The 14,825-nt window shown below is 47.2% G+C and overlaps 1 protein-coding gene across 1 annotated transcript in view; it reads right to left on the reverse strand.

Moving 5' to 3' along the window:
• SIM1 (SIM bHLH transcription factor 1) overlaps positions 1-14,825 on the reverse strand; it is a 69,830-nt gene that overhangs the window by 49,077 nt on the left and 5,928 nt on the right. The window contains exons 2-8 of the mRNA XM_078447167.2: positions 10,673-10,755; positions 7,139-7,228; positions 6,523-6,631; positions 6,293-6,378; positions 5,410-5,609; positions 5,107-5,213; positions 4,292-4,439 (exon numbers count right to left, since the gene is read on the reverse strand). Of these exons, the coding sequence (XP_078303293.1) occupies positions 4,292-4,439; positions 5,107-5,213; positions 5,410-5,609; positions 6,293-6,378; positions 6,523-6,631; positions 7,139-7,228; positions 10,673-10,755 (823 nt within the window). The remainder of the gene's footprint in view (positions 1-4,291; positions 4,440-5,106; positions 5,214-5,409; positions 5,610-6,292; positions 6,379-6,522; positions 6,632-7,138; positions 7,229-10,672; positions 10,756-14,825) is intronic.

Below are 14,825 nucleotides of genomic sequence, written 5' to 3' on the forward strand. Positions count from 1 at the left end.
AAACAAAAATTATAGGACCTGCAATAATTATAATACAAAGACCCCTTTATTTTCTTTCACACGAAGGAAGTATGTCTCCTTTGGCATTTGGCCCAAACTTTCAAATTCAAAGGATTATTTAGTAGATAGTAAGTGTTACATAAACCACTAATGTAAATTGTCTCTTTTTTGTTCTGCTCTTTGTAACACAGACATAGAAATTTTAATGTAGAGAATCCCTTCTATGTGTTCAGTGAATCACTCTCAAACAGCATGTGAGATTTTGCACCAAAAGAATGTTCCATCCTAAACTTGGGAAATAAGCAGAGAAGCCATCTTTACTAACAAAAAAATGGTTGAAGATATTAAATCTGTCTGATTCCAAAGTTACCAAATCACTCTCAAGATCTCTCTTTTACTTTCCAGAAAAAAATACCAGAATTTTATTAGCTTACAATTCTCATTAGAAGTCTAGGTTAAAATACGCTAACTTTTACAACTATATCCCACAGAAGTCCCCTCACAAATATCATCTATCAGTCAACCTAACTAAGGTCATATATCAGTGAGCTCTTGATGAATGTCGGTGACAGATTGTTTTTAATGGTATCAGTAAACTAGATCTCATGTATACTTTTGCAACCTTCTACACACAATAATTCTGAACCCTTTAAATGTGCCATCATAAATATGCAGTGGCTACATAGGAGAATGTTATTTAGGGTGAAGTATGATGATGTCTGTAGCTTACTCTGAAATAATTCAGTGGAGAAAAACATGCACATACAAATACATACCCTTTCTACATACCTACATACCTACATACATGTAGGTAGAAAGAGACAAAACAAATATGGCTTCTATTATAGATGATGTGTACACAGATATTCATTGTAGTATTCTTTCAGCCTTCTATATATTTGAAAAATTAATGTTTTTAAATATTTTAAAATGAGATGTTTATACTTCATTGGTTTATCCTTAAAAGTAGATTTTATAAGTTTTATTTATATAACATACTAAGTTTAAAAACATAAAAAGAATCAAGACTCTTTTCTAGAAATTACTTTTCGTAGTTTATTGGGTGTTCCACATTTTCAATTTTCCTCACGTTAAGTACTAATGTTTTCCATCTGAACTGGCTATGAATAATTAATACTACTAGTTAAACAAACTCAAGAAAATATGATTTCAAGACAATTACTCAGTTTTGACACAGTATTCCTTGTACTGTCCATACTTTTCTGGAATTTCCCCCAACATTCACTGTTACCAGACACTGCCTCCATCCATCTATACTCCTGAAAATAATCAGGGAGCAGGGCCTGCCGTACTTAACAAATATTTCGAAGCCTGTGGGCACTCAAGATTTGTAAGAATGTTTTTTTTTTGTTTTTTTTGTTTTTTTTTTTTTTTTTTTAATGTGGAACGTAAAGCTAACAGGTTATGTCTTACAGAAAATCATGAACTGGTTAGTCCTGGTATGAAAGGAGTTTTTTTTGTTTGTTTGGGTTTTGTTTTTATATTTTTGAGTTTTCATGAAAAGCTATATAAGCGTTGGGAACCTCAAGCACCCAGAGAAAAGGTAAGAGAATTTCGAAAATTTAATCATAGCCTCTTCTTCTCCTCTCTAGATTTTTTCGAATGCCAACATTTTGTATGATGGTCATACAAAGGCTGGTAAAAGAACCACCCGCCTCTAAATCCTTATATTTGCAGTGGTAGCTGCTTATTAGAATAAGGTTACCGAAGATTTATATTCATCATCGCTTTTGTCAGAAAATGATGACCAGTATTTCTAGGCATATTTTAACTTCAACAATAAATTTATCATCAGGAAATTTGAAAAATGATTCTTACAAATGTAGCTTCCATCAATATACCTTCATTTAACCAACGCTTATTTAAAATTCTCTCTGCTTCCATGATATGAAAATCTTTTCAAAATGTATGCTATTAAAATGTCTAAAGTTGGAAAACATCTGGCCTGTCAAATTATTTGGGGGGCTTGTGGTTTTAAGTACATTGTTTGAGGTGGCATATTTGGAAAGAATTCACTTATCATTCTCAGGCTTCATAGAGAACTAGCCTTGAAAACAAATGTATGTGGTAGTTCACTGCTACCATAGAGAATCAATAGCCATCTATTTAATTTGCTAAGACAATGTAAATTAGTAACTTCCAGCCAGATGTGTGATATACACATCAAACAAACTGCAACCTGTTCATTATGAAAATCCTGTCAACACACACAGAGCCACTTGATGGCATTTCATCTAAGGCAGTTTCCACATTTGCAGCTATAAAAATCGTCCTAAGAATTTTTATACAAAGAATTGGAGTTGAGACTCATAAAAGGGTAATCAATTTCAGCTTTTTGTCTTGTGTACTTCTGTTTGTTTATTTCTATTTTCATTCAGAGGTATAAAACATTTAGAAAAATATGAGCCATGCTATTTTTCCTTCTGTAAATCACTTATCCTCATTACATCTTTTTAATCTTATGTAAAGTTGGTAGCCTAATCCTGCAGCTCTAAAGAAGTGTGTGAAGTGAAGAAGGACATGGCCAACAGCAGAAGAAAAGTACACTTATCCACCGGAAAACAAAACAGAATATTCCAAAATGACTCCAAACATAAATTAAGCTTACCCATTGGGAGGTCTAACTTGCATTCTGATCATTTGTATGGGTCTGTGTGACTATATACCCTGCTGTTTGATAAAAAATGATTACTAACCACAGGCACCCACCAGAGAACAGAGTGTATGTATAATGCCTGTGATGTCTCAGACATACAAAGCGCCTTCTTAAAGAATGTCCGTTTCCTTTCCATGGTAAGCAGACATAATTTTTCACTCTTTAATACTTCTGCTTCACAGAGTGGCTTATTTTATGAATTATGTTTTGCCATTTTCTCTTACGTTTATTTTAATAATATAAAAAATTGCATTCATAAAATGGTTTTGTTTCATGATACCCAAAATACTTGTATCTTTTCTGCTCTGTATTAAAATCCACAGCTTTCTTGCTATTACAAAAACCTAATAGTGTTTATTTTAATACCATTTATTGAATGAAAGGAATAAAAAAGATTCTTCTTAATAACCAGCTATTATTCTTGAATATTGAATCCTCATCTAAACCAAATTCATTTTTCCAAGTCTATTGAATTAAATTTTCTTATTAAACAGGGCACAGAGTAAATAGTCTTATTGCCAAGCATAATATTTTCAAGCACTACATTTTTAATTTGGCAATTTAAAACAACGTGGAATGAATCTAGTCCTCATGGCCTGTAGGATAGTCTGATTCCAAATAGTACCCCCTTAACCAAGTTCCTAATGTGAAAATAGCATTTCTACTAAGTGCCGGGCGTGTCAATGCTTCCAAAGTAAATAACCCCTGAGGTCCCCTAAAATCACAAGAATTTCAGCGACTACCAAAAAAAAAAAAAAAAAAAAAGAAAAAAAAAAAAGGCAACCGTGCACACAAAAGAGTTCTTCATAAAGGCTTCAAACCAGGGCAATTCAAACATTATACAGAAGGCGCTTTCTTCACCAGCCGCACACCAGGCCACGTGATCAGCCTGCAGTGCCACACCGAGGGCCACTGACGATTATTGTTTCTAGAAATAAAGCTCAAACGCGGCCGCTGCGGCCGCCCGGTCGGCTGTAGGTGACACTGCCAGGCCGGCTCCTCCCTCGCGACGCGGTCACACAACGCGCAGGGCCTGGGCGCCGACGAAGCCTTGCAGCCTTGGGTCGGGTCCCTTGGCTTTCTGGAGGTTACAGTCAAACCCTCCTGGTCACTTAAACCCTCTTTGTGGTTCAGCGTAAGAACCACTCTCTCAGAACTCTTAACTTTGATTGGAGACTCTGGTTAAAATTAAGAACTTCAAACCCAGATTTGAAAAAGTGAAACAGATGTCCTTTTTGTTAACCATAAATGGCTCCGCACGTCCTACCCTTTCCTCTTTCTCTCTCTTTCTCTCTCTCTCTCTTTTCTTTCTGCCACATTAAGTTTTATTTAATGCAGAGTTCGCTTAAAAGGTTAAAAGAGAGAGCAGAAAGCAAATGTAGACTGTGGGTGGAAAAACTCCTAAATCTTTTCCTAGAATGTAACGAGGGAAGCCTCTTCATAAAGATGAAAGTGCTCAAGCTGCAGTCTCCCAGCACAGAGTGCACTGGGGGGGGGAGCAGAAGCGGTATCCCAGGGGGCCCCAGCCTCGCCTAACCAGCAGTGCCCACCGCCCGCGCCCTCTCGGAGACCAGGGTTGCCTAGTGTGGGCGAAGGTCCCAGACTTGCACTCACGTGAGGACATAGTTGACGCTGACGATACAGTGTGGCCTGGACGAGCGGCTGTTGTGGACGATGGTCGCATAGCTCTGCACCCATACCCAGCCACCGTGCTTTGCCAGGAACCTGTAGTACTTGGTGGTCACCTGCCCCTTCACCAGCACTGATGGAAAGACAGAAGGCAGCGGGTGGTGAAGGAGCCGGCTCCTGAGCCCGCCCAAACACAAACCCTGGCGGTGGGAGTGCAGGTCCCCCATGGGCCCTAATGACTGCCCCCAGGCAGGAGGGAGAGACGAACGGTAGGTTCCCAAATGGATTGTCTCTCCCCTGAATTTGCATCGAGTTCTCCAGCCCCTGGAGATTAGCAAAGGGGTGGGGGACACTTAAAATTGGATTCCTCCATTCAATTTTCTAAGGAAGGTACCGTCTGGGCAGCTGAACTCCGAGGCTCATATTCCCTGTTTCTGGAAATTAAGCTAAAAAAAAAAAAAAAAAAAAAAGCTGAAGCAGGTCTGTGCATATGAGCCAAATGGCTGGCCTAGCCTCAGTTTTTGTTCCCATGTTCGGTGAGGCTTGCAGAGGGTGGGAGGTGGGGAGCATAAAACCCCTCCTAGGGGAATTTCCCCAGAAACTCAGAAACTCTCCCTGCGGATATTAAGGAAACAAGGTGGGGCTCAGTGTTGGAGCAGCCACTGGGAAAGGCGTCACCTACCACCACCACCCGGCTACCAGGGCTCCTCCCCGACCGCTTACTGTGGACGTAAATCACGCCCTTTCCCCTCCCCAGGCCGCGCGGGGGACGTCCTGTGCCGGGAAGAGTGGCGCCTTACGCAGGTGGTGGGCGCAGCGCAGGTGGAAGGTGTCACAGCCGTGCACGTGGTGGTACAACGTCTTCTCAATTAGGTCCTGAGGTTCGTACCCCGTCAGCTCCGCCACTCTGGGGAGAGCAATCCTCGAGGGATGAGCGCAGGATGCGGGGATGCCCCCCACCCCACACGGTCCTCTCAGGCCTGGGTGCCCGCCCTCACTTCACCTCATCTGCAAAATGGTCTCAGAAGGTCGAGGAAGAGCTCTCGGTCACGGAGCAGAGCCATCCTCCTGCTAGGGTGATCCTTTCCCACCTGACCACCCACCTGGAGTCCAGGAAGATGAGCTTCATGTCCAGGCTGGCGCGGAACATGAACATGTTGCTGTGCAGCTTGATCTCCGTGACTGCACTGGGAGGCAGCGAGTGGCCCACAGCCACCAGGCCCACGTTCTGGTAGCAGCCATCGAAGGGGGACATGTCCAAGCTGTATTGGCGGATCTTCAGGTAGCCGCTGCAGTGAATGACCTGCAGAGGAGGATGAAGGGGTGAGACTCAGCCACCGCCAGGAAACATCCCAAAAAGGTGGGTAAGGGATTGAAACATTTTGTGACTCCCTTGAGCCACAAACCGCCATGCGGGCCACGCCCCTGCACTGAGTTGTCCAAAGTTATTGGTGTTCCAAAGTGTCTCAAGGAATGTCTATCCTGCCACACTGAACTCACCTGGGAGCTTGTAAAAATACAGAGGCATGGGCCTTGCCATCATTAACTCATCAAAATTGCCCATGGGGCCCTGGAACCTGAATTGGAGCTAAAGCTCTGGTTCTTAACCCCTCTTCCAACCCTGATGCCCCCCACCCCAAGATGGAATCTGATGCTGTGAGTAAACTCTAAGAATCTGCCAAAATTACCGACCATTTCAGACATTTTACACAGCCCTAAGGTCCATTATGAGCCCCAGATTAAGAGTCCCTGCAGCCCAGCAGTATCCCAGACAGTGAAACCAAGTCTTAAAACTTAGTAGTCCCCAAGTGTTCAGGAAGTTCAACAACTCTTGAGGTGCTCCCAGGCAGACAGAGCTTTGATGCCTGCGGAGGACGCCCTCGGGGCAGTCAGGGACTCAGAAATGTCCCTCCCACGCCCTCGAGTTCCTCTGGTTCTGCTACTTTCCCCCACACGCTGCTAGGATCATCCCTCTCAGCCACACACCTTGTAGCCACCGCAGGTGAGGCCCGCGTTCCTCTTGGCCAAGACGCACTTCATTCTGAGGAAGAAGGAGCGCTCGATCTCGTATTCTGGGAGAGAGGGGAGGAGGGAGGCGAAGGATGTGAGACAGCTGGTGTGACTACAGGTCCCACCTTGGCTAATTGGGGAAAAGCCAGAAGCAAATGGCGGTGGCAGGGAGGGACCCAAGTAGTGCAGGCGAGCAACTGCCTTACCCTGGACGAAGTGAGAGTGGTAGGGCTGATGAGCTGTAAGCACCGCGGTCATCTCGTCGTGGTCGGCTGGGTGGATGTATTCATAAATGCTGTTCCCAGTCAGCTCTACCTGTAAAGAGGGGGGTATCACCTTCTCCAACCCTTGTGGGGCTGGAAGATTGGACCAGGGTGTCTACAGGCCTGTGAGGACAGGAGCCAGAACTTTAGAGTCAGCCCTGAGTATTAATTCCAGTTCTGCTGCTGGCTACTTACTGCAGTCTAAGCTAGGTTTCCTCATCTATGAGAGGAAATAATAATATAATAGTAATTATAATGGTAGTAGGAACAGTCGTAGTTTCCTGGCAATGTTCTGGTGAAAACATCAGGCATTGGTATGTAACTACCATCCATGGTGTTTGACTTATGATAGACTCCAAAAGATAGCATTGTTTGGGCTCAGGGTGGAAGCCAAAGGATAAGGAAGTAGAGGAAAAGAGAGAAGCAGACCTGCCAGCTGAGATATTTCCAGTCCCAGAAATGCACATACAAAAGCTTTGGGGAAACACCACCCCCTTACCTCTGGCCTCCAGCTCTGGCTGTAAGCATTGAAGGCTGGAGGTGTGGACCACTCACCTACCTGAGAAAGACCCAGGTGGACTGAGGCTGTCTCTGAGATGTACATGATCTTCCCATCTGGGGCCACCACAAAGATGAAGCCATCCAGGGTCTGGGGAGATAGAAACAGAGTTGAATGGAGAGCCCTCTGTGGGGAGAAACTGGGGTAGGGGGCAGAAGTCAGAGATGTTCAGCCAGAAGAACAGAGACATGGAGTAGAGAGAAGCAGACAGGAAATAGGGCATAGAAAATATGCCACAAGAGCCCCTCTTTTGTTCATTCCAAATATGTAAGCATCTGGGACATGCAGCACACTGGGAGACACCCAGAGAAAGTGGTGGGCAAGGGTACTGCCCTCCAAGACTCATGACCCACTGAAATGGACAATACAGACATATATCTGTAGCATACACGCACAAATATAGGGGGCAGAGGATCACAGCCCATTATAAGAGGTAGGTTAAGTTCTTGGGGTGATGGTCACTGAAAAAAAGAATAGTTTCCTGAGTCAGTCTTGGAGGACTCCATAGTGGTGGCATCCTATAATGGAAAGAGTACCTGCAGGGTTTAGGAAAGGGGCACTGAGCCATATGGAAGTATTGGTAGTCTGAAAAGTTTGTAGACAGAAGGCAGCTGGCCAGTAGCTCCAGAAAGAATCTGGGAGAGGCAGGGTTAGGAAATGAAAATTTTCCAGGTAGCAAGTCCACAGAGTAGTTCCATAGTGTGTAGATGTGTGTGTTTCACTGATGCATCAAACTGACAGGCTTTCCATGAAAGAAAATCTTAGACTTTCACTGTCCCTTTATCTCTATGAATGAGGCTTCAGTCCAGGCAGTGGAGACATAAGGATGAGTCAGATCCTGCTCTCAAGTTGCTGGAAGTCCAGCGGCAGAGACTGGCTAAAGACAGATATAATGACCGCAGAGCTGAGTGGACAGTGCTGCGGGGGCCCAGAGGCCTGGGGGAGAATCAGAGAGGCCTCAGAGGACCAGTTTGAGCAGAACATTGAAGAGGAAGCTTGAACTGGAGATGGGAGGAAAGGAATCCTAGGCAGAAGGAATGCCGTGGCAAAGGCAGGGACTGGTGGGGGGTAGGGTACATCTGGTGTACTCAGGCTCAACGAATTTGGTGTGCCAAAGATAGGCTGAGAAAGTACACTGATGCTGGGTTTTTGGAGAGTTTGAGATGTCAATCAGAAGAATTCGGAGATGCTCCTATAGGCATCAGGGTTCCAGCAGTTTCTAAGCAAAGAAATATCATGTTTAAATGTGTGTGTGTCTGTGTGTGTGTGTTGTTTTTTGTTTTGTTTTGTTTTGTTTTGTTTTTCAGTGGTAGAATGTGAACAATGACCTACAGGAGGAAAAAGTGGGATGAAGAGATCAGAGATGGTTGAGCCTAAACTTGGGTGGTCACAGGGTGATGAGGAAGAGGGAGAGTTTAAGTCAAAGATGGTTCTAGCTGTGGAGTTTATGGTGGCAGAGAGAGAAGCTGAACTCGAGTGACTTCAAGGTCATTGAGTAGAGGGTAAGAGCATTAGCCAAGACTGAAAATTTACGGAAGCGTTGTGAGTTTTTGTAGGAGTGGAAGTCTGGAGGAGGGAGGTAATTAATTCTTGTCTTGGAGATGCTAAACTTCAGGTATATGCAGATTTCCAGTTGGCAGTAGGAAATAAGTCTGAAGCTTCAGAAGGGTGTCTAGACTGGAGAAACCAGCTGGAGTCATGCAAATGTAGGAAAGCAGTTGAGGTTGTGGTGTTGGCCCAGATCACCCATGAGGCCCTGAAGCTGTGAGAGGAGAAACAGAGGTGGAACCTTGGAGGAATACCAACATTTACAGCCAGACAGCAGTAGGCAAAACAGAGGAGCAAGTAGAGAAGGAGAAGAATCCAGGAAGCTGTGCTACTTTAGAAACTGAAGGAGAGAGGGTGAATGTCAAGTAAATAGTGCCACCCCTGTCAGGTATTTACCCAAATGTCACCTTCTCAGTGAAGTCCTCTGCAATGTCCCCATTTTAAGTGGCACTACTCAAACACAGTCCCCACCCTCCCCCTTCTTATTTGTCTCCATAGCACCTACACCACCTGTTATACTATGTAATGTACCTATGTGGGTTTGCAAGGCTGCTCTCCTTAGAATGTGAACTCCATGGGGGCAAGGCTTTCTGTCTGGCACACAGTTGGCCCTACTATATTTGTGCAATGAACAAAGTCAGGTAGAATAAGAGATGCACATCTTATGCTGGATATCAAAATGTGGTGGAGCCTGTGCAGAGCACAACAGTTAGGAGAGATGCCAGACAGCAGTGGTGTGGAAGTGAGGGCAGCAGGGTGAATGATGGAAATTGAGAGGGTAATGAAATTCTTCCAGAAGTTTGGGATGAAGAAGAGGAAGAAGACTGGGCAAGAGCTAGAAGGAGAGAAAGATTGTTTGGGTTTTGTTCTCTTGTTTATATGGATGAGGAAAGTCAGCTGGGAGTATGGAAAGATTGGGGGCAGGGAGAGCATTGCTGAGAGACAACTGATGAAAAGTGTCCCTGAGAAAGGAGAGTGATGATGCCTTTCTATTTGAATTCAGATGTATGAAGACCAGGCCTATGAGGGAATGCTTACACAGGCCTTTCTTTGCTCTGTGACACTAAAATCTCTTTGGCTTCAGGCACTGAGGGAGGGACAAGGTAGCCATGGGACAGGGAAGGCCACAGCACTTCTGCCATAGGATGCTGGTCCCGTCTGGCCCAGGAGGAAGAATTAACTCAGATTCCCCCGCCATGCTGCTTAGGTTTGAGGCTGCCACAAGAGGATCTTGGGGGGGGGGGGGGGGAGGGTGTCGGACAAGGATAATAATAAGGGGGTGGAGGGTGGGAGACAAGTGTCAAGCCTAAAAATGCCACCGGGAGTTGTGCTATTTTAAATATTTGCTATGCGACTTAAGCGGGCAACGGGCAATTTAAAACGGTGCGTACTGCAAACAACGCGGTAATGGGTGCCTCCGCACTGGGTAAACTCATTACCTGGGGAGGTGTTACGTGTGTACGCGAGGGTCTGTACACGCGCTGGGCTGGGCTGGCCTGGGGTGAGAGCTCATAGAGACAGGGGAGAGCCCGCGAACTACAGGGAGAAGATGAAAAGTGCTGCACACGCAGCTGGCTCTGGAATGTGTGCGCTTAAAGCACTGATGGGCATTTCTACTAGATTCCCGTTATTCCTGTGTAAATCCTTCATTTCTGGCTGTTTTGCAGCCGGGCCCGGCGCGCTTCGGTTCTCTCAACTGAATGGTGTCAAATGGCGCCCCCTCCCTCGAGACGGCCGTCCTGACTTGGGGCCTTGCCGGACTCTCCTCTAAAGCCAACGTGCCAATTCACCTTGCCTCCCTCTCCGCCTCGAGAGGCGCCATCTGCACCCAACGAGGTTAAGAGCTCAGCGTTTTAATTTCCAAGGGGCTGTAGGGGCTGCGAGAAGGCTACGTCTGGGCCTGATCCTATTTTCCTAAGAAACAAGAAGCCCAGCGCGGGGCCAGGCACCTGAGCCCTCGAAGCTTATGTGCCGCCGCGCGGGTACCTGGAGCAGATGGGAGCCCAGTTCTCTGCCTACGTTGTCCAGGGGGCTGGTGCGACTCGAGTGGCCCCACGCCTCGCCGAGCCCTGTGGAGACACAGAGACACCCTTTAGCGATGGGACTCCGACCTGGCTAGCAGTTTGAGACTAGTGCCCCGGTTATGGCACGCACGCAAGTTCGCGCGCACCACTGGATACCGTCGGAGTTCCGGGCACCACTACTGCCTAGGATGCGAGCCTGTGAATTTCGGCCCCTCCCTCTCTGCTTTTAAAAGGACTGCGTAGAGGTCAGACTCCCTCTCGGGGGGCGGGTGAGAGCTTCTCAGGGAGGGCAGAGCCCTGGCTGAGCACCCCTCTTGGCGGTACCTCAAGTGGCGGGGTTTGAGGACCGCCTGTGTGTGCCTTGCAAGGGCCGAATGCACCCGAACGGTAACTCTTGCGAAAGTTCACCACTGTGCTTAGAGGGGGGAGGGACTATTTCTCCCCCAAAGCTTCATTATCTGCCTTATCACGAGGCCGAGGATGTCCACGCCTCCAGCGAATGCCGCGGCGAATACCTGAGGCTGTGAACTGAGTCCAGCTGGTCCTTGGGCTTTCTTTCTCTTTGGCTGCGGGGCTCTCCAGCCAGTTACCTCCCCTAGGCCTCTGCCTTTAATCCCCTTCGGAGAAATCCGTTTGCTTGTGGATGGCTTCCAGCACCAACATCCCTGAGCAATGCTTATTCCCCTGCTTCCTCCCCACTACCCCTAGTCTTACACATCCTACCTAACCTCGCCCCTCAAAACAAGACAAAACGAAACAAAAACAAAACAGTGTAGGATTTTTTTTTTGAAGTTTACTTTCAGGTGCGAACACCATCTTAGCAATATTTTCGTTTCCTTTTGGATATAGAGAACCGTTCAGTTTCTCTACTCTCCACGTATCTTCTATTAACAAAAGTATCATCTATTAACAAAGACAGCCCCTTCCTCTCCTCGGTGTTACCACGTTAAGATCTTTCCAGGCTTTGCCAGAAATTTCTCCTAGTGATGCCTAAAAAAGAAAATTCTCTGGGAAAAAAAAAAAAAAACCTTTTAAAATAATATTCTCTGGACACCCGTAGCTGATTAAAAAAAAAAAAAAAAAAACCTAAAAGGGAGTCTGCTATACTACATGTTTGCAGAAAGAAAAAAAATAAGGCAGAAGAAACTTGAGGAAGAGGTTGTACTACCCATAACTACTTACAGGTAATATTTTTTAACAGTGTTGCTGCTGAAATTAATTTAACTAGGTAAACTCTTTTGCACCATTAAACAAGGTTTAACATGACAAAGGGGGTGTGATTTACTGATTTACTACTTTAAAGTACGAATCACTATGAAGTACACAAACACGCTCGCATTGTAATATGGGGGTGAGGGCGGATCTTTCAGAATAAAACATGGAGTTGGACTCTTAAAATGTGTTGGCCAGGAGCTGCTTCCAAAGCAAGCGATCAAAACCCTGGTAACGAGTAACCATGAGCGCCCCTTAAGCTCGAATCGGGTCTTTCTGGATGTTTGCACATCTAAATAAATCTAACGATTTCCCCACCGCTCTGCAAACACTGATGCTCCCCGCCCGCGGCTGCACTCCTCTCCCTCCCTCGCCTCTAGTCAATCCCCCCTGCCTCTTTTAGCCCGCCCTAGCCTCCCTCCCTGGAGTGACTCCACTGCCCTAATCGCTTTGGTCCTTCTGGATTGTTCGGGAGGGCCTCCGACACAGCCACCTGTACACACCCCTTCGCCTTGTCACCTTCCCTTCGCTCCTCGGGTCTCGGCCAAGCTATCCTCCTTCCGGGTTTCGGGCACCGCGCGGTCGGTCATTTTTTCATTGCAGCTCACACATACCCACCCAGAAGTGGCGGGGGTGGGGGGATTGGTTTGGTTGGGGAGAGCCAAACCGGGGAAGGGGAATAGGATCCTGCTGGGAGAGCTAGGGACGCGGGTGGCGCTGGCCCGTGGACACCCGGCCCGGCCAAGGCCTGAAAGGGCCAAGCTTTGCGGGGGCGGAGGGCCGGGGCTCTCCCGCCCGCTGGGAGCTGGCCGAGGCCTCCTTGCGTCTGGAATCTTGTCTTCCGGAAGGGTGCGAAGCCTGCGCTTGGGGCCAACAAATGCCCTTATTCTAAAATTATGAAGTCCTCCAAATCGGCTGGAAACAGCCCGGGAACGGCCTTCCGACCCGAATCATCTGAAAGTCCCCGAGCTGGGCTCGGGGTTAAGTACTGGTTCCGAACCCCCAGCGCCAGCCTCGGCTGTTTGTTGTCTCAGGTTGCGGCCTCATTAGTATGCGCCTACCGGGGAAAAATAAGACTTCCCAGCAGGTTAATAAACAGCCGGCCTGGCGCAGGTTACTAAGGGCCGCCCTCGCCCTCTCCTGCCCCCACCCCCACACCTTTTAAGGAACCTTTTGCTTTCACGGAGCATTGCCTTCTCTACGTTCTCGGTTGAAATCTCCGTCACACGGTTTCGTCTGGGTTAATGTTTTATAAGGCACTGGCTGCCTTCGTCTACCTGCCAGGCTTTCCTGACCTAATCCTAGGGCTGAGCTCGCCCTTCAGCCTGTCCAGGACACCTTCTGTAGCCCCGGTCAAGGGTTCCGCCTCCCGAAAATCCTGGAGTGGGCCAGAGACCCCTCTCCCCGGAACCGTCACCTCCGGCCTGCGGTGACGCGCTCCCGCGCCCAATTTCAGTTGGCGAGGGGGGTAAGCTGAGATTTCGTTTCTGCACTTGACCTACCGCAGAAAATTCACAAATCCTTTGATTGTCTGTTTAAAATGAGGAGGAAACCAGCTCCCTTTGCGGCAGGATTACAGTGGGAACAAGATCTAAAGATTCTCTTGTAATTCGGTGAGGCCGAGGGAACGGGGTTTTGCAAAGGAGAAAAGGAGCTCTGTGAGGGAGGCGATAACTAAATCGGGTTTTAGACAAAAGGATTTTCCCCAGCTAAAGTGGCCGAAGACAAAGGAAAACATAATCTATTTTGGAAGATTTCCAAGATATGCCACATTAACCTTAGCAGATAAATTTTGCTTCTCCCCGCCCCCCCTTCCCTTAAAGTCTGGTTTATCATATTTACATAAGTAGTATTAGAAGGGATGTATCTATTATGGATCTAAAGGGCTAGCTCACATTTCATGTGAAAACCCAGGCGAAGTTTCACTCTTACCCTCAGTGCGCGGTTGAGCCATTTCCATTTAAATACCCCCTGACCCAAGGATTACCTCAATGGACTGACTGCACGGGTTTTGTAATTTCCTGAAAATGAGATTTCGATTTATAAAACAAGAAACCAATTAGTAACCAAATGAGGCGAAGTAGATCCACTAAAATTGACCTAATCCCACAGGCACAATTTAGGCCCGTTCTTGGCGAATGAATGATGAGCCCCAGTCTAGCGTGAGCTCAAAGCATCATCCAGCTGTGTTATTACAAGCAGCAAAAATAAATTGATCGAGCATTTCCTTCGGAATGAGTTTCATACCCTTGACAAAATATAGATTACAGACCTGGCATCATCGCCTCTTTCAGTCAGACAGGAAGAGGAGGAAGAGAAGGGGTTGTTCCACTGTTCTTCCCCCCCCCCCTTTAATAAATAAACACTCTATCTCAATAGAAATGTGTCCCCCTTGTAGTAGTCCCCAGAAAGGTTCGTCCGACTGACAGATTGCAATATACCTTTTAGGCAATATGAGGGTGGGTGGGAATGGGGCTGGAAGAGCAGTCCCGGGATCTGACCACAACTTGGTGACTGAGGTGGGAAAAGCCCTCTTCGGGTCCCAGAGGGACTTGTTCAGTCGCTTGGGTTTTCCGCAAGGCCAGCGGGTCCTCGCTGAGGGCATGTTGTCCAAACCTCCCCCTGTCCAGCAACCGCACCTGTCCAGCAACCTAACAGCCTTCGTGTTAGGGGCCTGGCAGCCTCAGAGGCTCTGAGGAAGAGAGGGACGGAGATTGGTCGCCCTTAGACTAGACAGCGCGCCTGGACCGGTCCCTGAGTAGGAGGCTGCTTCTCGCGTCGACTGTGGGCGCTGTGGCCCTCCCCGCTCAAGGCCCTCTCCAGCCACCTAGCGGGTGCGGCGGCCCTCGTGACGGTGTCGATAGCTGCGCGGGACCTAGCTTTGTCCCGCGCAGCAGCCCAGA

The sequence above is a fragment of the Panthera onca genome, chromosome B2 (assembly GCF_046562875.1).
Source record: "Panthera onca isolate mPanOnc1 chromosome B2, mPanOnc1 haplotype 2, whole genome shotgun sequence".
NCBI lineage: Eukaryota > Metazoa > Chordata > Mammalia > Carnivora > Felidae > Panthera > Panthera onca.